Source organism: Stegostoma tigrinum, chromosome 22, assembly GCF_030684315.1.
Source record: "Stegostoma tigrinum isolate sSteTig4 chromosome 22, sSteTig4.hap1, whole genome shotgun sequence".
NCBI lineage: Eukaryota > Metazoa > Chordata > Chondrichthyes > Orectolobiformes > Stegostomatidae > Stegostoma > Stegostoma tigrinum.
The window spans coordinates 2,628,875-2,651,850 of NC_081375.1; the positions used below are offsets into that span (position 1 = coordinate 2,628,875).

The window sequence follows — 22,976 nt, forward strand, 5'->3', positions numbered from 1 at the left end:
GGTTGAGGGTATTTTTGATCATCGAAGGAGGGACGTTGTGGTCCTTGAAATAAGAGGACATCATGAGTGGAATGCCCCATTGAAAGCTGACGCAGTGGAGGCAGAAGAATGGAGAGTAAGAGATCACATTCTTGCAGGAAGGTGGGTGAGAGAAGGTGTAGTCCTGTTGGCTGTGGGAGTTAGGAGGCTTGAAATAGATGTCAGTTTTGAGGAAAGGCTGAGGGACTTTCCGAGGAAAGGCTGAGGGACTTTATGAGGACAGGCTGAGGGACTTTATGAGGACAGGCTGAGGGACTTTATGAGGACAGGCTGAGGGACTTTACAAGGAAAGGCTGAGGGATTTGAGGCTGTTTTCATTAGAGAGAAGAAGGTTGAGAGGTGACTTAATTGAAACATATAAAATAATCAGAGGTTTAGATAGGGTGGATAGGGAGAGCCTTTTTCCTAGGATGGTGACAGCGAACATGAGGGGGCATAGCTTTAAATTGAGGGGTGTAAGATACAGGACAGATGTCAGAGGTAGTTTCTTTACTCAGAGAGTAGTAAGGGAATGGAACGCTTTGACTGCAATGGTAGTAGATTCACCAACTTTAGGTACATTTAAGTCATCATTGGACAAGCGTATGGACGTACATGGAATAGTGTAGGTTAGATGGGCTTCAGATTGGTATGGCAGGTCGGCACAACATCGAGGGCCGAAGGGCCTGTACTGTGCTGTAATGTTCTATGTTCTAGATGGAGACAGAGAGGTCCAGGAAGGGGAGGAAGACATTGGAGATGGTCCAGGTGAATTTATGTTTGAGGTGAAATGTGTTAGTAAAGTTGATGAATTGTTCAAGGTCCTCAGGGGAGCATGAGGCAGCGCTGAAGCAGTCATCCGTGTAGCGAAGGAAGAGATGGGGACGCTGCCAGTGTAGCAGCGGAAGAGGGGCTGTTCCATGTATCCTACAAAGATGCAGGTTGACCCATATGGGTGCCCATAGCCACGGTCTCACTTTGTGGGAAGTGGGAGGAGTTAATAGAGAAGTTGTTCAGAGTAAGGACAAGTTCTGTTAAGTGGACAACAGTGTTGGTGGAGGGGGACTGGTTGGTCCTGTGGGCGAGGAAGTGGAGGGCTTTTCGGCCATAAACATGGGTATACACTGGAAGTCCATGGTGAAGATGAGGTGTTATGGGCTGGATAATTAGAAGTCTTGGAGGAGGTGGAAGGTGTGGGTAGTGTCCTGAACGTGGGGGTGGGGGGTCCTGGACTGGTGGGAAGAGACAGAGTCGAGGTAAGCGGAGATGAGTTCAGTGGGGCAGGAGTAGGCAAAGACAATATGTTGAGCAGGGCAGTAAGGTTTGTGGATTTTGGGAAGGAGATAGAAATGGGCTGTGCTGTTTTGGAGGAATGATGAGGTTGGAGGCTATGGGTGGGAGGTTTCCTGAGGTGATGAGGTTAGTGATGGTCTGGGAGATGGCTTCATGATCAACAGTGCCAGTGGGAGTGGTAGGAGGAGATGTCAGAGAGTTGGTGCCTGGACTCTGCAATGTAGAAGGCTGTGGGGTGGTGTCCGGCAGGATGGGGTTAGTTGAAGGTGGGAGAAGGGGTCTGCAGAGTATGGCCTAGACTCCCTGTCAAAGAAACAGGTGTGGAGTGGAGGTGGTAGAGAAAGAGTTCAACATCCAGATATGTACAGAATTCGTTGATGTGTGGGTGCAGGAGAATGCATATGAGTCTTTTGCTGAGAACTGACCATTCGTCCTCAGTGAAGGGGAGGTCTGGGGGATGGTGAATACCTGGCAGGGCTTGGGCTTAGGGTTGTGTGTACAGCTGGAACCAGGAGTGGGTGTGTGGGTGGAGATGGTATCAAAGGTGGAAGTGAAAGTGATGTCAGCATCGGCAGTGGGAGTGACTGAGGTAACCGCCTGGTTAATGGCACAGGGCACATGTGGGGTGGGGGAGGGGGCACAAAGCCAGTGGGTGGGGTCAGTGCCAGTCACAAAGGGATTCAGATAGAGTTTGCTCTGTCATCAGATCAAAGGTGAATTTATGCAGAAATACTGTCACACTTCATCAGTTATATATCACTGAGAAACATCTCAGATTTCACTGCTAATTCAATCAGAGGGTCAGTATTAATGCTGTCTTTATTTTGGGATCATTTTATCAATGTAAATTCTTTACAACAGATACAATAGTGAGTGATTCCCAGCCAATGGAAGGAGACAGTGAAAAGTATTGTTTTGCATTCTATCCAGACAAATCATACCTTACATAAGTATATCAGAATAATACAACAGAATGCAGAATATAATGTTACTACTACAGAGAAGGTGCAGAGAAAGATCAACTCTAATATAAATATGAGAGGTCCATTCATTAGTCTAATAGCAGCAGGGAAGAATCTGTTCTCGAATCTTCAGAAGTTTTCCAACCCAAAACATTAACTTTCCTGACCCTATGATGCTGCCTGGCCTGTTGTGTTCCTCCTGCCCCACACTGCGTTATCACTGATTGGTACCTGCCGTTGCTGCTATCCTGGAATCTGATGGTGAGTGCTTTCAAACTTCTGCCCAATGGAACAGGCTGGAAGACAGTATAACTGGGGTAAGAGGGGTCTTTAGAACATAGAACAATACAGCACAGAACAGGGCCTTCGGCCTTCGATGTTGTGCTGACCTGTGAGCTAATCCAAGCCCATCCCCCTACACTATCCCATCATTATCCATATGCTTATCCAAGGACTGTTTAAATGCCCCTAATGTGGCTAAGTTAACTACATTGGCAGGCAGGGCGTTCCACACCCTTACCACTCTCTGAGTAAAGAACCTGCCTCTGACATCTGTCTTAAATCTATCTCCCCTCAATGTGTAACTATGCCCCCTTGTACAAGCTGAAGCCATCATACCGAAGAAAAAGGTTGATTATTATTATGATTATGTTCGCTGCTTTCCTGAGGCAGCAGGAAGGATAAGTTAGTTACCACAAGCGTTTATAATTGTTAACAAAGAGATATACAGAAAGGAGAGAGAGCGCTTGGTGACATGGCACAATGATAATAACCTTTATCTCAATGTCGGTAAATTTAAACAACTGATCATTGACTTCAGAAAGAAAGGAGGAGGAGAAAGGAGCGGAGGTTGAGAGGGTGGAGAATATCAAGGTCCTGGGAGTGACAATAACCAATATTCTGTCCTGGACTTCCCATGTAGATGGGATGGTTAGGAAGGCACAACAACTTCTCTTCCTCCTCAGGCAACTGAGGAAATCCAGCAAGTCCATCTAGAGGTGCATCACTGAAAGCATACTGTCCGAATGCATAACGGCCTGGTACGACAACTGCTCTGACCAAGACCATGAGAAACTACAGAAAGTGGTGTGGACGGCCCAAACCATCACAGAAGCCAACCTTCCATCCACGGACTGCATTTACACTTCTCACTGCTGCAGAAAGGTGGCCAACATCATCAAAGACCCGTCCCACTCCAATAATGCTCTTCTATAACCTCTTCCATCAGGCAGAAGATACAGAGGCTTGAACACACTCACCAACAGGTTCAAGAACAGCTTCTTCCCTGCTGTTTTTAGACTGATGAATGGACTGTCTAACTTCCAATAATGTTAAATCTGGTTAATGTTGAAATTGTCTCACGTCCTGCGCGATGTAACCTTGTACTCTGTCAAAGTTTTTAACACCCTACAATCTGTTTTCCTTTCTTACTATGATCTGCCTGAACTGCTCACAAACAAAAGCTGTTCACTGTACTTAGGTACATGTGACAATAAATCAAACCAAATCAAATCACATATCAAATAACCTGTCTGTGCTAAAAGTTGATAAGATGCTAGGACCAGATGAGAAGCATCCAAGGAAACTGAGAGAAGTGAGTGTCGAACTTGCAGAGGTACTGACCACAATCTTTCCATTTTCCATAGACTCAGGGGGTAGTGTTAGAAAGCTAGAGAATTGCAATGATCATAGCCTCTTGGTGAAAAGGAGCTGCAAAAATAAATCAGGCGTTATACACCAGTCAGTTTAACTTTGGCACAAAAAACAGAAGTTGCTGGAAAAATTCCGAATATCTAACAGCATCTGTGAAGACAAATCAGAGTTAATGTTTTGGGTCTGGTGACTCTTCCTCAGAATGTTCTGAGGAGGTTAGTATAGTGCTTTGGTATTTGGTATAATGCTACCACAAAAAGATTTCTCTTCACAAATGCTGCCAGACCTGCTGAGCTTTCCCAGCAACTTCTGCTTTTGTTTCTGATTGGCAGCACCTGCAGTTGTTTCGGTTTTGTCTATTTTAACTTTGGCAGTGAGTTCATTCCAAGGAACAATAATTCAGCACAAAATTAATTGTTACATGGGCAAACAGGGGTTGATTAAAGAAAGTCAGCATGGCTTTTATAAGACAAAATTAGATTTAACTAACTGTAATTTTTGAAGAAGTGACAGAAAGGGTCGCTGAAGGCAATGTTGTTGATATAATGTACATGGGTTTCCAAAAGGCATTTAGTACAGTGCTACCCCAAAAGGATTTTGTGAGCAAAGTGAGAGCTCCTAGAATAAAATTGTCAGAAGCAACAATGAACATAGAATTGGCTGAGTGTTGGGAAACAGAGAGTAATGGTTAATGGACATTCTTCAGATTGGAGGAAGGAGTTCACCATGGGCCAGTGATGGATCCCAAGGTTTTGCTGAAACATTATTGACCCAGATGTGTACGCAGTACAGTCTCAACATTTGCAGTTGATGTGAAATATGTAAGTATTGCAGACTATGTGTGTGTGTGTGTGTGTGTGTGTGTGTGTGTGTGTGTGTGTGTGTGTGTGTGCGCGCGCGCGCGCACGCGGACGCGGGGTGGGTGGGGGGAGGGGGGAGGTTAAGGCATTAGGTGTCGAATACCAAAAGCACATTGACAAGTTGGTGGAATGAGCAAACAAATGGCAGATGCAGAGAAATATAAGGCAATTCATTTTGGTTGGTATTTTTAGGCCAATGAGGCGGAGTATAAAAATAAAGAGGATGTTTATTAGGACTAAAATCCTGCTTCTCTCCATGGGCTGGGAATGGCAAATAAATGTAACAAGTTTAATAAAATCCAGTGACAAACCTCACAGCGAGAATCCCTCCACCAAACACAATGTGACCTGCATAATAATAAAATGTGAGGCTGGATGAACTCAGCAGGCCCAGCAGCATCTCAGGAGCACAAAAGCTGACGTTTCGGGCCTAGACCCTTCATCAGAGGTCTAGGCCCGAAACGTCAGCTTTTGTGCTCCTGAGATGCTGCTGGGCCTGCTGTGTTCATCCAGCCTCACATTTTATTATCTCGGATTCTCCAGCATCTGCAGTTCCCACTATCTCTGATACAATGTGACCTGCACTTTGCCAAAACAAAAAAGGTCAGCCTTGGTCATTACAGCATAGAAAGCCATTTGGCCCATTGAGATCATAACAACTTTTGCAGAAGAATCAAATCAGTCCCTCTCTCAACTTCTAACCTGTTATTCTGCAAGTTTATTTCTACTAATCGGTCAGCCAATTGCCTGATCTCTTATCTCACCATTCTCACAAGTAGCAAGAGTTGGCTCCTGCCATATAATAGGTCCCAGTGTGCAACATTGTAGAAGCCCTACACCCTCTGCAAATACCAAACCTCATGTGACAGATTGATCCTGTCCTTCTTCCTACCTCTGCTCTTGCTAACGCATGGCATTGGGATTCATCCAGAGTTCACTTATTTGGAGATTCCTCCCTACTCCTGGGTACACAAGCTCAATGCCTGTCCTCCTCTACATCATTGATACCAATATGTACCACAACTTTGAGCTCACTCTCTCTTTCATTCTTTTCAGCTGCTCCTCATGTCAATGACAGGATCCACGCTCTTATAGCCACAATATTGTAAATGGTGAGTTTTTGTTACCCAGCATGAAGAAACAGGGAGAGCCAAAGCCTGTAGATCTGATCTGGAACATCTGGATTCAGGAATGGCAATAACCCACATACTTCATCCAGGCAGTGTACCTATAACAGAGAGGCGACCAGTCACTCAACAGGTCAAAAACCAAACTTCCACAAAGAGTCATTTCCCATGTAAAGCTCATTGTAAGCAGCCTGGCTGGACAAGCTGGCCTGTACATATCATAGCCCATAAATTGTGGGACAGATTGTGCGCAGGTCAGACAACCAAAGGTATGGCCCTTTTCTGTGGTGAACCCTGTAGATCTAAGATTTATAATTGATTCTTGTATCCTTTATTAACCCAACATTCTGGGTGTACAATACATTACTTATGATTGGAGCAGTGAGAACAGGGTGTCCACTCGATTTCAATGTTACCTGTGAACACAAGGTCGCTTCCTCATGGAAATATCCATCCTTAAACTGGCAGTATTCTCTGGTAGTGATTTCACATCTGAACAAGAAAGATCCAAAATGCAAAGTTAATTCCCACCTCTAACGGAGGATCCAACCTTACCAACATACAAAATAGAATCAGGAGAAGGCCATTCAACCTCTCAAAACTTGTCCGACAATTCAGTCAGATCACAACTGACCTGATCATGGCCTCAGGTCCACAATCACACCCATTCAGAGTAAGGGTAAAGTTATCACAGCCTTATCAGACCATAACGATGCTCTCTCATTACAGAGAGACAAGTGATGGTGGTTTAACCTGAGGGTCACCACACCACAGGCAAGAACAGAGGTTGAGAAGAAGAATCCTACATGATAGCCCCACCTGGTGATGGAATTGACCCATGCTGCAAGTGAGGCTTTATATTACAAACCTGCCATCCAGCCAAAGACTAGTGGTGTAGTGGACAGTGAAGAAGGTTACCTCAGAGTACAATAGACCATGATCAGATGGGCCAATGGGCCAGGGAATGGCAGATGGAATTTAATTTAGACAAATAAGAGATTGTATTTTGGTAAGACAAACCAGGGCTGGGGCTACCTCCCCTGGAGCGTTGGAGGCTGACGGGTGACTTTATAGGGGTTTATAAAATCAAGGGGGGCATTGATAGACTAAATAGACAAGGTCTTTTTCCCAGGGTAGGAGAGTCCAAAACTAGAGGACACAGGTTTAAGGTGAGAGGAAAAAGATTTTTAAAAATGATCTAAGGGGCAACGCAGAGGGTGGTGTGTGTATGGAACAAGCTACCAGAGGAAGTGGTGCAGGCTGGTACAATTACAACATTTAAAAGGCATCTGGATGGGTACATGAATAGAAAGGATTTAGAGGGATATGGACCAAATGCTGGCAAACGGCACTAATTTAGGATGTCTGGTCAGCATGGATATGTTGGACCAAAGGGTTTGTTTCCATGCTGAACATCTCTATGACTTTAAACAACTCTCCCTCGTTTACTTAAGACAACCTCTGACTTGCTTGTTAGTCAAGAATATAACACTGCCTCAAAAATATTCAATCATTCTCTGGGGAGGAGTTTTCCAAAGATTCAGGACCCTCTGAGGAAAGATTATCCTTCTCATCTCGGCCTTAAGTAGGAGACCCTTTATTTTTAAACTCTGTCCCCTATTCCATTCTCTCCCATAAGGGCACACAGGGGAAGGCGATGGCCTAGCTATATCATTGCTAGACTATTAATCCAGACACCCAACTAATGTTTTGGGGTCTGGGGTTCAAATCCTGCTGCAGCAGATGGTGGAATTTGAATTCAATAAAAAGTATCTGGAATTAAGAGCCTGATGATGACAATTAAAACATTGACGATTATTGGGAAAAACCCATCTGGTTCATCAATGCCCTTTAGGGAAGGAAAATACCATCCTTACCTGGTCTGACCTACAGGTGACTCTACAGCCACAGGAATGCAGCTTACTCTCACCGGCCTTCTAGGCAATTAAAGGCAGACAACAAATGTTGGCCTAGCTAGTAACGCTCATGAATTAATTTTAAAAAATCTCTCGGCCTGATTACTCCCTTCAGGATATCAATAAAATCACCTCATTCTCCTCAAACCCACCAGTCATCCCTGGAATCAACTGAGTGAACTTTCTCTGAGCTGCTTTTAAGATATGTATCCTTTTGTAAATAAAGTGCTCCAGATGTGGTCTTATCAATGCTCTACACAATGTAAAGACCATGTCTTTTTATTTTTGTGCTTTTTTAAATCACGAATGTAAATGGGGAAGAACTGTGCTAAAACCAGAGTTTAAAAGAATTGCTTCAGAGACAGTAGGAACTGCAGATGCTGGAGAATCTGGGATAACAAAGTGCAGAGCTGGATGAACACAGCAGGCCAAGCAGCATCAGAGGAGCAGGAAGGCTGACGTTTCGGGGGAAGAAGGGTCTCAGTCCACAACGTCAGCTTTCCTGCACCTCTGATGCTGCTTGGCCTGCTGTGCTCATCCAGCTTCACACCGTGTTATCTCTTTTAAAAGAATTGCTGCAAGTTTTGGAAAGCAAGTCACCTGATCCTCATGGTAAGCATTGTTTGCACAGCTGTTTGTATAAGCAGGGATTGAAGTTGGAGTGGATGAGTCCAAGCTGACGGGTTTCATGTACAGATGCAGCTACTTAGCAATAAGAAGTTCATTGGTCCCTGGGCTAGTGACAACTTATCACTGAAATAATTCCACATAGGCCCGTATCCTGCCACCAAGTCACTGTTTATTTACATGTGGAAAATCCTTGACACTGATACATCTTCCTCAGCGCCAGCTCTCAGAGTGAACTATCTGTCAGCCAGGGCTCCCTGATTGGACCAGTTTAACAGACCCAATCAGGGAGGTCATATTCTCTGAGGGCCACCTGCCCGACCTCAGTACAAGCAGCATCAAAAACCTTTTGTCAGCCAACAACCAGGTGATTTGCTCTCAGGTACCTGAACAGCTCAAGGCTGGGAACACGTTAATAAGAATTTTTTGTCACCACCAGCAGAGGAACTTTCTCTCCTTTCTCTGCAGTCAAAACCCTTTTGAAACCTGAAGAGACCCATTTCATTCTTTCTTCATCAGTTGTTGTAAGCTGTGGCCTTTAACTTTTAAGCCCTTTTATAAGTGAATCAGCCACTCTGTGTCTCCTACAAACCAGTAGAAGCATCTGGAGAATGATGACTGAACAGAAGAATCATTGAGATTATTTCAACAACCCACAAATAGGAATCACCGAAATGTTTTCCAACTTTCCTTCACCCATAACTGATTCTATCTATTTGGAGTGTGTGTGTGTGTGTGTGTGTGTGTGTGTGTGTGTGTGTATCCAAGTGTGTGTGTAAGCGTGTGTGTGAGGCTTTCTATCACACTCGGTCTGCAAGTAAAGGCAATTGGGGAAGTTTGTGCACTTAATTCAAAATCTTTAATTCATGTGTGTACTCCAGGAATAGAATCATAGAATATTACAGTACAGAAGGAGTCCATTTGACCCACCGACTCTGTCTGAGTCCTAGAAAGAGCAAGCCAGTTAATCCCATTCTCCAGCCATATCTCTGTACCCCTCTATATTCATCACTTTCAAAGATATCTCCATCTCGCTTTTGAAACGTCCTTTAGGATTCGTGTCCCCAACTCTCCCAAGTAGCACATTCCAAATCCTAACAATGCTCTGAGTAAAGAAGGTTGTCCTCACTCCTGACTGTCTTGCTGACCATTTTGAAATTGTGACCTTGAGTTACTGACATACTGACTGGTGGAAACAGAATATCCTTTACTCTGTGAACATTGTTCATAATTTTAAACACCTCTATAAGGTCACCCTTTAATCTTCTCTGCTCCAAAGCAAATATGCCCAATTTCTCTCATCGGTGAACAGTACAAGTCTTTTCCTGAGGATGGGGGAGTTTAAAACTAATCTATGGAGCCTACCTGGCTGACTTCATTAAAATCACCACAATCAGTGACAAAAGCAATTTGCCTGCTAACAATCAGATGATTGGTTCTCAGGTAAGACGAGAGGAGTAAGATTTAAAAGGGACCAGAGGGACAACTTTTTCACACAGAGGGTGGTTCATTTGTGGAATGAACTAACAAAGGAAGTGGTAGGTGCAGGGACAGTTCCAACCTTTAAAAAACATTTGGATCGGTACAAGAATCAGAAAAATTTAGTGGGTTATGGGCAGGCGAGTGGGACTAGTTCAGTTTGGGGCACTTGGTGAGCATGGGCTGGTTGGCCTGAAGGGTTTGTTTCCATGCTTTATGACTTTATGACGCTATCTAAAACCCCTCATTCATGGTATAATTCCAATAAATCTCCTTTGCACTTTCCCCAGGGATTTGACATCCTTCTTTAAAGAAGGCACCCAGAAGTGAACACAATATTCCAAATGTGGCCTGACGAAGGATTTGTAGAGGTTCAGTAAAGGAGGCAAGTGACGGCCTAGTGGCATTATTGCTGGACTGTTAATCCTATGGAGACCCAGGTAATGCTCTGGGGACCCAGGTTCAAATCCTGCTATGGAAGATGGTGGGATTTGAATTAAAGTACAGTCACAGAGCCCTACAGCAGGGAAATAGGCCCTTTGGCCCAATCTGGTCCATGCTGATCAAAAATGTCCATCTACACAAGTGTCATTGCCCTGCACTTATCCTTCTAAACCTTTCCTTTCTGAGTTATTTGTTTAAATGTTGTTAATGTATCCATCTCATCCGCTTCCCCTGGCAGCTCATTCCACATGTGTACCACCATCAGTTTAAAAAATAGCTGCCCCTCAGGTTCCCATGTATTCTTTCCCCTCGAACCTTAAACTGATGCCCTCGAGTCCTCAATTCCCCAAACCTGCGAAAAAGACTGAGTGCATTCACCCTGTCCATGCCTCTCATGATCTTATACACTTCTATAAGATCCTTCCTCAGTCTCCTATGCTCTAAAGAAAAAAGTCCTAGATCGTCCTGTAACTCATAGAACATAGAACAATACAGCGCAGAACAGGCCCTTTGGCCCTCGATGTTGCACCGACTTGTGAACTGATTTAAGCCCCTAACCCTACACTATCCCATCATTATCCATATGTCCCTGGAGTCCTGACAACATCCTTGTAAATCTTCTCTGCACTCTTTCCAGTTTAATGACATCCTTCCTACAGCAAGGTGACCAAAACTGAACACAATACTCCAAGTGCGGCCTCATCAATGTCCTGTATAACTGCAACATAACTTCCCAAATTCTATACTCAGTGCCCTATCTGTGGCCAGTGTGCCAAAGCTTTCCTCACTGCCCTGTCTATCTGTGACTCTACTTGCAGGGAACCGTGCTCCTGGGGTCCAAGGTCCCTCTGTTCCACTGCACTCCTTAAGGCCCCACCACTCACCATGAAACTCCTACCTGGATTTCCAAAATGCAACACCTCCCATTTATCTGTAATAAATTCCATTTGCCATTTCACAGCCCCACTTCTCCAGCTGATCAAGATCTTGCTGCAATTTCTGATAAATCACTATCCATAATACCGTCTTTTTTAGTATCATCCACAAACTTACAAATCGTGTCTTGTCCATTCTCATCCAAGTCATTGTTATAGATAACGAACAGCAATGGGCCCAGCACCGATGCCTGGGGCACACCATTAGTCACAGGCCTTCAGTCCGACAAGCATCCTTTCACTATTACTCTCTGCTTCCTATCATCAAGCTAATTGTGTATCCAATCTGCCAGCTCTCCCTGGATTCCACGTGATCTAACCTTCCAGAACAGCCTATCATGTGGAACCTTAACAAAGGCTTTACTGAAATCTATACAGACTATATCTACCGCCCTACCCTCATCAATCTTCCTAGTCACTTCATCAAAGAACTCTAACAAATTTGTGAGACATGATCGCCCATGCACGAAGACATACTGACTACTCCTAATCAAACCCTGTCTTTCTAAATGCACACATATCTTATTCCTCAGAATCTGCTAAAGTAATTTACCTACCACAGATGTTAAACTTGCTGGTTTATAATTCCCAGGTTTTACTTTGCAGCCCTTCTTGAGTAAGGGCACCACATTCGCTACTTTCCAGTCTTCAGGGACCTCACCCCTGGCTAACGATGCTGCAAATATATCAGCCAGGGCCCACATAATTTCTTCTCTAGTCTCTTGAAGAGAATTAAAAAACTAAAGGTGACCATGAATCCATTATAAATTGTCAGGAAAAACCTATTTGGTTCACTACTATCCTCACCTGGTCTGGCCTACACGTGACTCCAGACCCACATAATTGACTTTTAACTGCCTTCTGGATGATTAGGAATGGGCAATAAATGCCGACCTTATCAGCACTGCCTATATCCCATGAATGAATGCATGGAAAAGGTAGAACTTCCTTGCTTTTATACTCTATGATTGTATTTATAAACCCAACAATTTTATCAAGTAAACCAAATAACAGTTTTAACTCGCCTAACCACCTTCAGAGAATTATGTAGTTGAACCCCAAAGTCTCTCCTCTCCTGTACTCCCCTCAAAGTTGTACCATTGAGCATGGATTGTCTGTGTTTTTCTTGCAACCAAAATGCAAGCTTCACACTTCTCTGCATTGAAATATTGAATAATGGGGTTTGATGTCAGCACATACCTCAGTGAGTCCATTCCATCCCCCTCTCAATAATTGTCTATATTCTGTTAGCCCTATTATTTACTTGCATATTAACAATTTGTGATTCATGTACCAGGGTCGACAGATCCCTGACTACATCAGGCTTTTGCAATCACTTTCCATGTAAATAATTTTCTATTTTTCTATTCTATTGCAAAAGTTGATGGGTTCACATTTTCTATATTATATGTCTCCTGCCAAATTTCTGCCAACCCATTTAATCTATTCATACCCCTTAGTAGATTCCTCGTGTCTACCCATTGACTTACTTTCTACTTATTTTTGCGCCATCAACAAATTTAACTACCATTCATTTGATTCCTTTATCGAGCCATTAAAATATTGGAGATTGAAGCATTGAATCCTGTAGCTTCTCACTCATCACATCCTACCAATGACCCATTTATACCAACTCACTGTTTCCTGGTCGCAATCTAATCCTTGGTGCACATTATGATATCGCCCCATAAACCACGAATTTTTATTTTGTGTAATAACCTTTGATTTGTTCTCTTGTGAATTGCTTTCTGAAAATTGAAATACACCACATTCACAGGTTTCCCTTTATCCACATCATTCATTTACTTCCTCATTAAATCTCCCATTTGGGGCTTTTATTTGTTTGTAGGACGTGATCACCGCTGGCTGGTCTAGTATTTATTGCCCATCTCTAATTACCTTGGCGAATTTGACCCAGACACATGTTCGTCAAATGTGATTTCTCTTTTCCCAAAATTTCCCACATTTTCTAAGTGCCTTGCTATAACCTCCTTAATCACTTTTCTTCTCGCAGATTTTAGCCAACTGTCTCCCCCGTTTTGTAAATAGAGGAATCGCATTCACTATTTTTAATCTGTTCGGATCTTTCCAGTGTCTGGGAGCTTTAGAAACTTCAATCCAAAGCATCTCCTTTTCAGCAGTCACTTCTTTCAAAACACACAATGAAGTCCAGCAGGATGCAAACACTTGTCAGCTTTTAGTTCTAATCATTTTCTTTGCCCGACTGGAGATTGTATCTGTTCTCTCTCCCTCCCTCCCTCTTACCTCCTGATTTACTTGTATTTCTGGGATAGCACTTATATCTCTTGTGATGAGCCTGGATATAAACTATCAGTGCAATTTCCTATTTTCCATGATTAATTGCCGAGACTAAAGATCACGCACCTGCCCTTCGTCCCAATGCAGCAGGGTCTTCCTTTGATAGCACAATCCAGGTGTTTCAGGCCTGTCTGTTTCTTCTTTGCTTGGTAAGTGCAAATCTGAACAAAGAGCATGTACAGGGATATCATTCCAGCTTATTCACAAGATTGCTGCAAGTGATAATTTCTCTGTGATATTCTTAAAGACATGTTTGTGTATAAATGAGCCAACTTATCTCTTGCTCCCACTACAATTGAAGGGGAATTGTGAGCTGAAAGTTACAGTCTACATTCACACCAACAAGACAGAGACAGCAAGTGCTGAATTCATTGTCAGAGTTCAGGATGTCAAAAATTTAAAAGCTAATAATTTATTGATTACTCCCAATGCAACACAACAGCTAATGCAGATATAAGGTCACAAGGATAAATACACGTATTGAAATATATTTCAGGAGGAATGACCTTCAGATTCTTTGAGCACTGGGACCAATTATGGGCATGAGGCACTTAGTCTGTGAGCCAGGCTTGTACCACAATGGGACAGGGGAGCTTCACTGCTGTGGCCGTGCTGTTTAAACAATATTGGTTAGGAGATAGCCATCAGCATACAGGAGTACGAAAGAGAACTAAAGTGATAAAGAGATGAGAAGATTAGATAGTGCGAAAGAAACAGTTAGCATTGAAGAAGGGTCTGGACCCAAACATCAACTTTCCTGCTCCTCTGATGCCGCTTGACCTGCTGCGGTCATCCAGCTTCACACCGTGTTATCTCAGTATTGCTCAGTATATAAGGAGACTTAGAAAGAGTATAGAAATACAAAGACTATTTTAAACGTATGTATGTGAACTGACAAAGTGTTATGAGGAAGGTTAATGCTTTGCAAACTCAGTAGCTAAGTGAAATATGATGTAGTATAATAGAGCAAAAACTGAAAGAACTGCAGATGCTGTAAATCAGGAACAAAAACAAAGTTGCTGGAAAAGCTCAGCAGGTCTGGCAGCATCTGTGAATTTACAAACTGAGTTCATGTTTTGGGTCCGGTGACACTTCCTCAGAACTGAGTTCAGGGACCAGTTCAATGCACATATGCATACTGTTTATACAGCTCATAGTCACATTGTTTGGTGTTATGGTCCTGAACCAGTCTGGAGAAGTAATTGTGAGCTGGGAAACAGTCAGGAATTGCCAATCAAACAAAATTCCTGCCTTTTCCCCTCCCCCTTTCTCTCACCTTTGATAGTTTGCATTGGTCTGAACAGGCTTTATATGTGAATTAACCGTTTGGAAAACATGAATGAAAGTGTTTTTTGCTTCAAGCCTGGTACTTGGAACAGTCAAATTACATCCAGAACACAGTGCCTTTCACTTGCCTTTACAGAATAGAAGTTGGAGTCTAAGCTGTCATTTTTACATGTTTTGAAGGGGTTCAGACTGATCCATAACTTTGGAGATGGCCATAGTCTGGCATTTGTGTGGCATGAATGTTACTTGTCACCTGTCAGGCCAAGCTTGGATATTGTCCAGATTGTGTTGCATTTGAACATGGACTGGTTCAGTATCTGAGGAGTGGCGAAAGGTGCTGAACATTGTGCAAACATCACCAAACATCCCAGTTCTGACCTTATGATGGAGAGAAGGTCATTGATGGAGCAGCTGAAGATGGCTGGGCCTGGGACATTAGGTTGAAATGAACAGTATCAAAACACTTAAAGAGAAGCTGGGTAGGTGTATGAAGGAGAAGGGATTAGAGGGTGACCTGACACTCCAGGGATTGCAGTGATCTGAGTGTGCAGCTCACTACCACCATCTGCAGGACAATTAGGGATGTGCAATTAATATTGATCCAACCTCTAATACCCGTGTTCTATCAACAAATTAAAAAATAAAATGCTTCCGGGGGAACAAGTTCTAATTTCTTCCCACTCTCTGGGGCAAGATGTTTCTCCTGAGTACCAATTGCATTTCTGGATGACAATATACTAACAGCCACAAGTTCTGCATTTTCCCACAAGAGAAAATGTTCACTCTGTATTGACTCCATTAAAACCTGCCACCATTTTAAATGGTTGATTAGGACATCTCTCAGCCTCTGTTCTCAAAACAGCGGATATCCCAGCCTATCAATCATTTCCTGATAATATAAACCCAAGACATTTATAGTACCATGAGCATGATCACAGCAAAACTCACAGGCCATTGTGTAATGTCATCCTTCCAGATGTGTGGTTCAGCAGAGGCTGGCTCTTCACATGTTCTACATAAGACAATACAGTTAGTCACACAAGCTGTTATCAATTCATTCCGAATGGATAGAAGACCAATTATTATGACCATTCTCAGGACTCACATTTTAGAGGAGAAAACATACTTGCTCAAAGAGTTTTAACAAACTAAATGGATTTTTCTGATAACCTGATGGTTTCTTGACCACCTGGCCCGGCACCAGCCTTTTAATCCAGGTAAATCTGAGCAGGTAACAGAAAAGTATCAGAGAGATGGGGTCAATACTGGGTGGTACTGGAAACGTACTGGGAGGGAGGTGAGTGAGTAGATCTTGGGAAGAAGGTATCAGGGTGGGGAGCACTGCCAAATGATTTGACCAGAGCTCACATACCTTGGATCCTGATGGCAGACTGCCCCAGATGATCTACTGCCATTTGTAGATTCCAAGTAGGGGGCCTGGAACTTTGGCCATTTTACAAACGTTGCAAGTGATTCCTGTATTTGAGAATAGATAAGGTCAGCAAATCAAACAAACATAGGAACAGAAGTAGGCCATTCAGTCCTTTGAATCTGTTCTGCTGTTCAACAAAATCATAGCTAATCTGTGGCCTAAATCGTTTTGCCTGCCATGGGCCCATATCCCTTCACACTCTTGCTTTGTAAATATTTGTGTCTCAAATTTAAATTTGAGAACTGAAATAGCAATTCAATTCCAAACCTCCAACACTCTGGAGAAGTGATTTCTAAGTCTCTCCTGAATGGCCTGGCCCTAATTCTTTGACTACGCCCCCGGTTCTAGAATCTTTAACCAGTGGAAATAGCTCATCTTTATCTGCCCTGCCTTTCCCAGTCAATATCCAGAAAATCTTGATTAGATCACTCCTTAACATTCTCAACCCAGGAGAATAAAGGCCTACTTTGTCTAATCTCTGCTCAAACTAACCCCTGAAGCCCAGGCCTCATTCTAGCAAACTGCATTGATCGTGCTCTGGAGCCAAATCAACCTTCCTAACACCTTAGTACTCTAAAATGGGGTCTAACTAGCATTTTGTATAATTGCAGCAAAACACCTGCATCCCTATACTGCAGTCCTTCAGATATGAAGGCCAGCATCCCATTGGCTTTCTTTACTATTTTCTGCACCTGTTTGTGGCATTTTAAAGAGCTATGCACCTGAACCTTCAAATCTTATTGGACATCCATTGCATTTAACCTTTTGCCATCTAAAAAATATCCTGATCAATCCTCTCAGCCAGAAATGGATAACTTCATATTTGCTTATATTCAAGTCTGCCAGCCACAGCTTCCAACATCTTGTTGTAAATTTATGCTATTGTCAACACTGATGACAATGCTGCCTATTTTCGTGTTGTCAGCACATTTGGATATTTGATTTCATGTGCCAGTATCTAAGCTATTAATGAATATTGTGAATAACTGAGGGCCTAACACAGAACCCTACGGGATACCACTGGCCACATCCTGCCAATTTGAGTGTTTATCCATTATTCCAACTCTCTGTTTCCTGCCACTCTATCAATTTCCTGTCCACATCAGTAATTTGTGCTCAATTCCATGGGCTTCCACTTTAGCGAACAGTCACTTCTCTCGGACTACCTTCTGGAAGTCCATATAAACAGCATCCATCCATTTACTTCAGTTCACTACCTTTGTCACCTCTTCAAATCACTCCATGAGGTTTGTCAGGCATAATCTACCTTTCGTGAATCTGTGCTGACTCTCTCTGATTAGCTGATTTTTTTTATGGTCATCAGTTACCCTATCCTGATTATAGACTCCAACAATTTCCTCACCTCTGATGTCACACTAACTGGTCCATACTTCCCCGGTGTTTCTCTGCCACCCTTCTTAAAAAGTGGGGTGACATGAGCAAATTTCCAATCATTACGAAATTCTGAAAGATTATGGTTAGGACATTGGCAATGGGCTCTCCTACCTGTTTTAACACCTGGGAATGGAAATTGTCAGGTCCTGGGGATTTGTCACACTTCAATTCCTTTAACTTCTCCATTATTGATGATTTGCTTCAACTAATTTTATTTCAACCCTACTCTGTTATCACTGTGTGGAGCTGGAGGAACACAGCAGGCCAGGCAGCATTAAAGGAGCAGGAAAGCTGACATTTCGGGTCAAGACCCTTCTTCAGAAATGGGGACGTGGGAGACAAGGGTCCCAACTTGAAGCATCAACTTTCCTGCTCCTCTGATGCTGCCTGGCCTGCTGTGTTCTTCCAGATCCGCACTGTATTTAACTCTGACACCAGCATCTGCAGTTCTTACTATTTCTAATACTCTGTTAATTTCTTTGGGACTTTCAGCAAGCTATCTTCCTTTTCTGCTGTAAATACTGAGGTAAAGTATTGTGAATCTAATGATGACAATGAATCCATTGCCGATTATTGGAAAAACTCATCTAGTTCACTAATATCCTGAGGGAAGAAAACTGCCATCCTTATCTGGTCTGCTCTATAAGTGACTCCAGGCCTACAGCAATGTGGTTGACTCTTAAATGCCTTCTGGGCAGTTAGGGATGGGCAACATATGCTGCCTGGCCAGTAACGCTCTTGGCCCATTAATGAATAAAGAATTCCAATTGGAATCAATTTAAAACAGAGGAATAGTTTTGTGACTAGGTATTTGACTCCTGTGGTGAGGGTGATAAAATTTTAAATTGTACAAAATGGTCTGACTCGTGTTTCTAACAGAATATTTAATGATGCTTGATCATAAATATCATCAGAATAGTCACCAGACTTGAAATGTTAACTCTGCTTTCTTCCTACATACGCTGCCAGACCTGCTGAGTTTTTCCTTAACTCAGTCCTGTCTACATCTGTTTGCTGCCTCCCTGTGACTTCCTCACAACTTACATTTCAACCTAGCTTTGTATTATTAGCATAAGTAGGTTCATTACTCGCTGTCTCTTTGTGCATAGATTATAAGTAGCTGGCACCCAATACTGATCCTTGGAACCCAGAGGAATTTCAAAGAGTTTACAAACAGTAAATGAATTTAAGATATACACGACTCATCAATTTAAGTGTATACATCGAATGAAGACTGTTCTGAAACACCCATTTCCTTAGTCAGTGGGATCAGATTAGGTCCACCTCCAGGCAAAAAGGCTTAGCCAATCATAATTGCTGAAAGGCAGCTCGTATTAAATGCCAAAAGTTTGTCCAGCAATCGAACATACCGAGCAATCTTCCTCCAGCATCTGTACACACCCAGAGTTATCATTCTGAACACAACAGCCAGAGTTTCTCTCTTGTTCTCTTTGCTTCTCAATAAGTTTTGTGATGGACTGGTCCCTCCGTAAGCAGGGAGAAAACTTTGCTCCGAGGTGAATGAGATCAACCTGCAAAACATCAGGAATGTTTACAATTGAACCGTGTCTCATAATAAATAAGATCAGCACTTGACATATTGTTACCCACTCACCGAGCCTGGTCCAATCCAAAAGTTCTCTTGCTGCGCATGTTGCACACTCTCATACACCCCTTTATTCCTCAACACCTGCAAAAATGGAACTAGTATAAAATCTTTGTTGCTTTTTTTTCTGTTTGTCACCAGCCTATAATCTGAATTTATATTGACTGCAGTCCCATGTGATAGAGTAGAAATTAAAATTTAAGTGATAGCGTACAACCGTTGATTCCTATGAAGCAACCTGAAATGAGTGTCAAGAATTATCTCACTAGTCTTTCTCCAAAGAAACAGCTCAGAATCTTAAAATAGCCCACAGTTCCATTTCTCTGAATACAAGCTAGATACCTTTTTTTTAAAACAGAAGGACAGAATAAAAAAAAAGCAAAAAGCAGTGTGCAATTCAGCACCCATTATTGTGGGTAAAATTTGAAGAGCAGCTGAAGAAGTGAAGGCTCAGGTGCAGGGACAGGTAATGTTGAGGAAGCAGAGAACCTGCAGAAGGACTCGGAGAGACTGGGAGAGTGAGCAAAGAAGATGCAGATGGAATATAATATGGGAAAGTGTGAGCTGATGCACCTTATCTGGAAGAACAGAGTTATAGGCTATTTTCTAAATGGGGAAAGACTTTGGAAATCTGAAGCACAAAGGGAATTAGGAGTCCTAGTCCAGGATTCTCTTAAGATGAACATGTAGCTTCAGTCTGAGCTTGAGAAGCCAAATGAAATGTTAGCATTAATTTCAAGCAGGCAAGAATACAAGAGCAGGGATGTACTCTATATAATCAATTCAGAGATTCATATCGCTAGGAAATGGCCCTTTGGCCCATCAACTCTGCACCACTAAAAGTGTGCTAATCCCAATTTCCTGCACTTGCCCTATGTCCCTGAATGTTATGATATTTCAGGTACTCATGCAAACATTCTTTAAAGATTGTAAGGTTTCCAGCCTCTACTACCTTCCCAGGCAGTGAATTCCAGATTCCCAGCACCTGCTGAGTGAAAATGTTTTTTCCAAAATCCCTTCTGAATCAACTGCGCCTTACCCTAAAACTATCTCCCCTTATGATTAACCCCTCAACCATGGGGAACAGCTGCTCTCCATTCACCCTGTCCATACCCCTCATAATCTTACACACCTCAATCATGGCACCTCAGTCTTCTCCACGCTACAGAAAACAATCCAATCATATCTTACATCTCAATTTCTCCATCCCCGGCAACATGCTGGTGAACCCCCCCCCTGTACACTCTCGAGTGCTATCACAACCTTCCTGTAGTGAGGTGACCAGAACACACACCGTACTCCAGCTGTGGCCTGACCGATGCTCTGTACACCTCCAGCATTACCTCCTTGCTCTTACACTCTGTGCCATGACTGATGAAAGCAAGTATCCCATTTGCCTTCTTAACTATCCCATTCATGTGCTCTGCTGGCCTCAGGGATCTGTGAGTAATTACCCCAAGGTCCCTCTGTTCCTCTGAGCTACCCAGTGTCCTGCCATTCATTAAATACTCCCTCATAATGTTTCTTCTTCCAAAGTGCATCACCTCACACTTACCAGGGTTAAATACCATCTGCCACTGGTCTGCTCATCTGACCAACTCGACTATATCTTCCTGTAACCTACAACCATCTTCCTCACTATGAACCACTCTACTGATCACGGTGTCATCTGCAAACTTGCTTAACATTCCCCCATATTTTCATCTCTATCATTTATGTAAATTACAAACAATAAGCGTCCCAGCACTGATCCTTGTGGTACACGGCTGGACACCGGCCTCTGGTCATTCAAACAGCCTCCTACCCCGACTTTGTGTCCTGTTACGAAGCAAGTGGGGGGAGGGTACGAACTGGGCTGGTTTTGGGATGCGGTGGGGAAAGGGGAGATTTTGAAGCTGGTGAAGTCCACATTGATATCATTGGGCTGCAGGCCCCCCACTGCACCACACAACCAGCCCAGCTCTTCCCCTCCACCCACTGCATCCCAAAACCAGCCCAGCCTGTCTCTGCCTCCCTAACCTGTTCTTCTTCTCACCCATCCCTTCCTCCCACCCCAAGCCGCATCTCCATTTCCGACCTACTAACCTCATCCCACCACCTTGACCTGTCCGTCTTCCCTGGACTGACCTATCCCCTCCCTACCTCCCCAACTATACTCTCCTCTCCACCTATCTTCTTTTCTCTCCATCTTTGGTCCGCCTCCCCCTTTCTCTCTATTTATTCCAGAACCCTCACCCCATCCCCCTCTCTGATGAAGGGTCTAGGTCCGAAACGTCAGCTTTTGTGCTCCTGAGATGCTGCTTGGCCTGCTGTGTTCATCCAGCCTCACACTTGGTTATCTTGGGTTCTCCAGCATCTGCAGTTCCCATTATCACAGCAGTTGAGGATTCTTGATCTGCAATGAATGGAGTTGAGAAGGATGAGGGGGAATCTGATTGAAACTTACAGAATACTGCGAGGCCTGGAAAGAGTGGATGTGGAGAAAATGCTCCCATGAGTAGGAGAGACTAGGACCTGAGGGAACAGCCTCAGAACCCTTTAGAACTGAGATGAGGAGGAATTTCTTCAAGCAGAGGGTGGGGAATCTGTGGGACTCCATGCTGCAGAGGGCTGTGGAGGCCAAGTCATTGAGTGTATCTCAGACAGTGATAGACAGGTCCTTGATGAATAAGGGGGATAAGCGGGGTACGGGGAGAAGGCAGGAGAGTGAGGTTGAGAAACATATCAACCATGATCAAATGGTGGAGCAGACTCAATAGGTTAATGGCTTCATTCTGTTCCTGTAACTTATTGTCACCCCTGATCTCAAGGACAAATATTGTCCCAAGAGGAGGAACTGCAGCAAGTCCTAGTGATAGAATTTCTTCATCAATAATCCTTCTTAATAGCCTCATCTTACTGAAATTGGTGATCAGTTGCTGGTCCCAGAGAGGAGGAGATGGTGGAGGAGCAGTGGGTAATATAAGATGAGGAGGAAAATAAGCTGGGGTAAGGGAAGGGAGTGGAATAGGTCAGCAGCAGATAAAGGAAAGGAGTGTTATATTTCAGTTAACCAGTTGGTGAGGGAAGAAACCATAGCCAGTCTTTATTTCTAATAGATATTAGAAACAGTGTGAAACATCACCGGTATAGATGGCCTGACTCCACTCTACCCTTGTAGCTGGAGATGTGATGGGAAGGCAGGGGAGAAGTCATAGAGTCATACAGCACAGAAACAGACCCTTCAGTTCAACTTGTCCATGCCAACCAAGTTTCCCAAACTAAACTAGTCCCACTTGCTTATATTTGGCCCATTTCATGCTCGTGCACCTGTTCAAATGTGTTTTAAATATTATCACTATATCTGCATTTACCACATCCTCTGGCAGTTCATTAACATGCACACCACTCTCTGCATGTTAAAGTTGCTCCTTGGGTCCCTTTTAAATCTTTCCCCTCTCACCTTAAATCTACGCCCCCTATTTCAAACTCCCCCATCCTGGGAAAAAGACCTTTGCCATTCACGCTGTCTATGGCCTCATGATTTTATACACCTCTATAATGTCACTCCTCAACCTCCTATGGTCAAGCGTAAGAATGCCGCAGCCTACCCAGCCTCTTGATATGACTCAAGCTCTCCAGTT

The 22,976-nt window shown here is 43.3% G+C and overlaps 1 protein-coding gene across 6 annotated transcripts in view; it reads right to left on the reverse strand.

Moving 5' to 3' along the window:
* The window catches only part of LOC125463856 (inactive rhomboid protein 2-like), a 120,031-nt gene that overhangs the window by 11,566 nt on the left and 85,489 nt on the right, over window positions 1-22,976 (reverse strand). For 5 of the 6 annotated variants that reach the window (XM_059653861.1, XM_059653862.1, XM_059653864.1 and 2 more), the window contains 7 exons: window positions 19,363-19,437; window positions 19,118-19,279; window positions 16,293-16,396; window positions 15,869-15,932; window positions 13,700-13,794; window positions 6,330-6,405; window positions 5,914-6,014 (listed from right to left, as the gene is read on the reverse strand). In XM_059653861.1, coding sequence (XP_059509844.1) covers window positions 5,914-6,014; window positions 6,330-6,405; window positions 13,700-13,794; window positions 15,869-15,932; window positions 16,293-16,396; window positions 19,118-19,279; window positions 19,363-19,437 — 677 coding nt within the window. The remainder of the gene's footprint in view (window positions 1-5,913; window positions 6,015-6,329; window positions 6,406-13,699; window positions 13,795-15,868; window positions 15,933-16,292; window positions 16,397-19,117; window positions 19,280-19,362; window positions 19,438-22,976) is intronic. The other variant, XM_059653865.1, reaches the window with a different exon arrangement.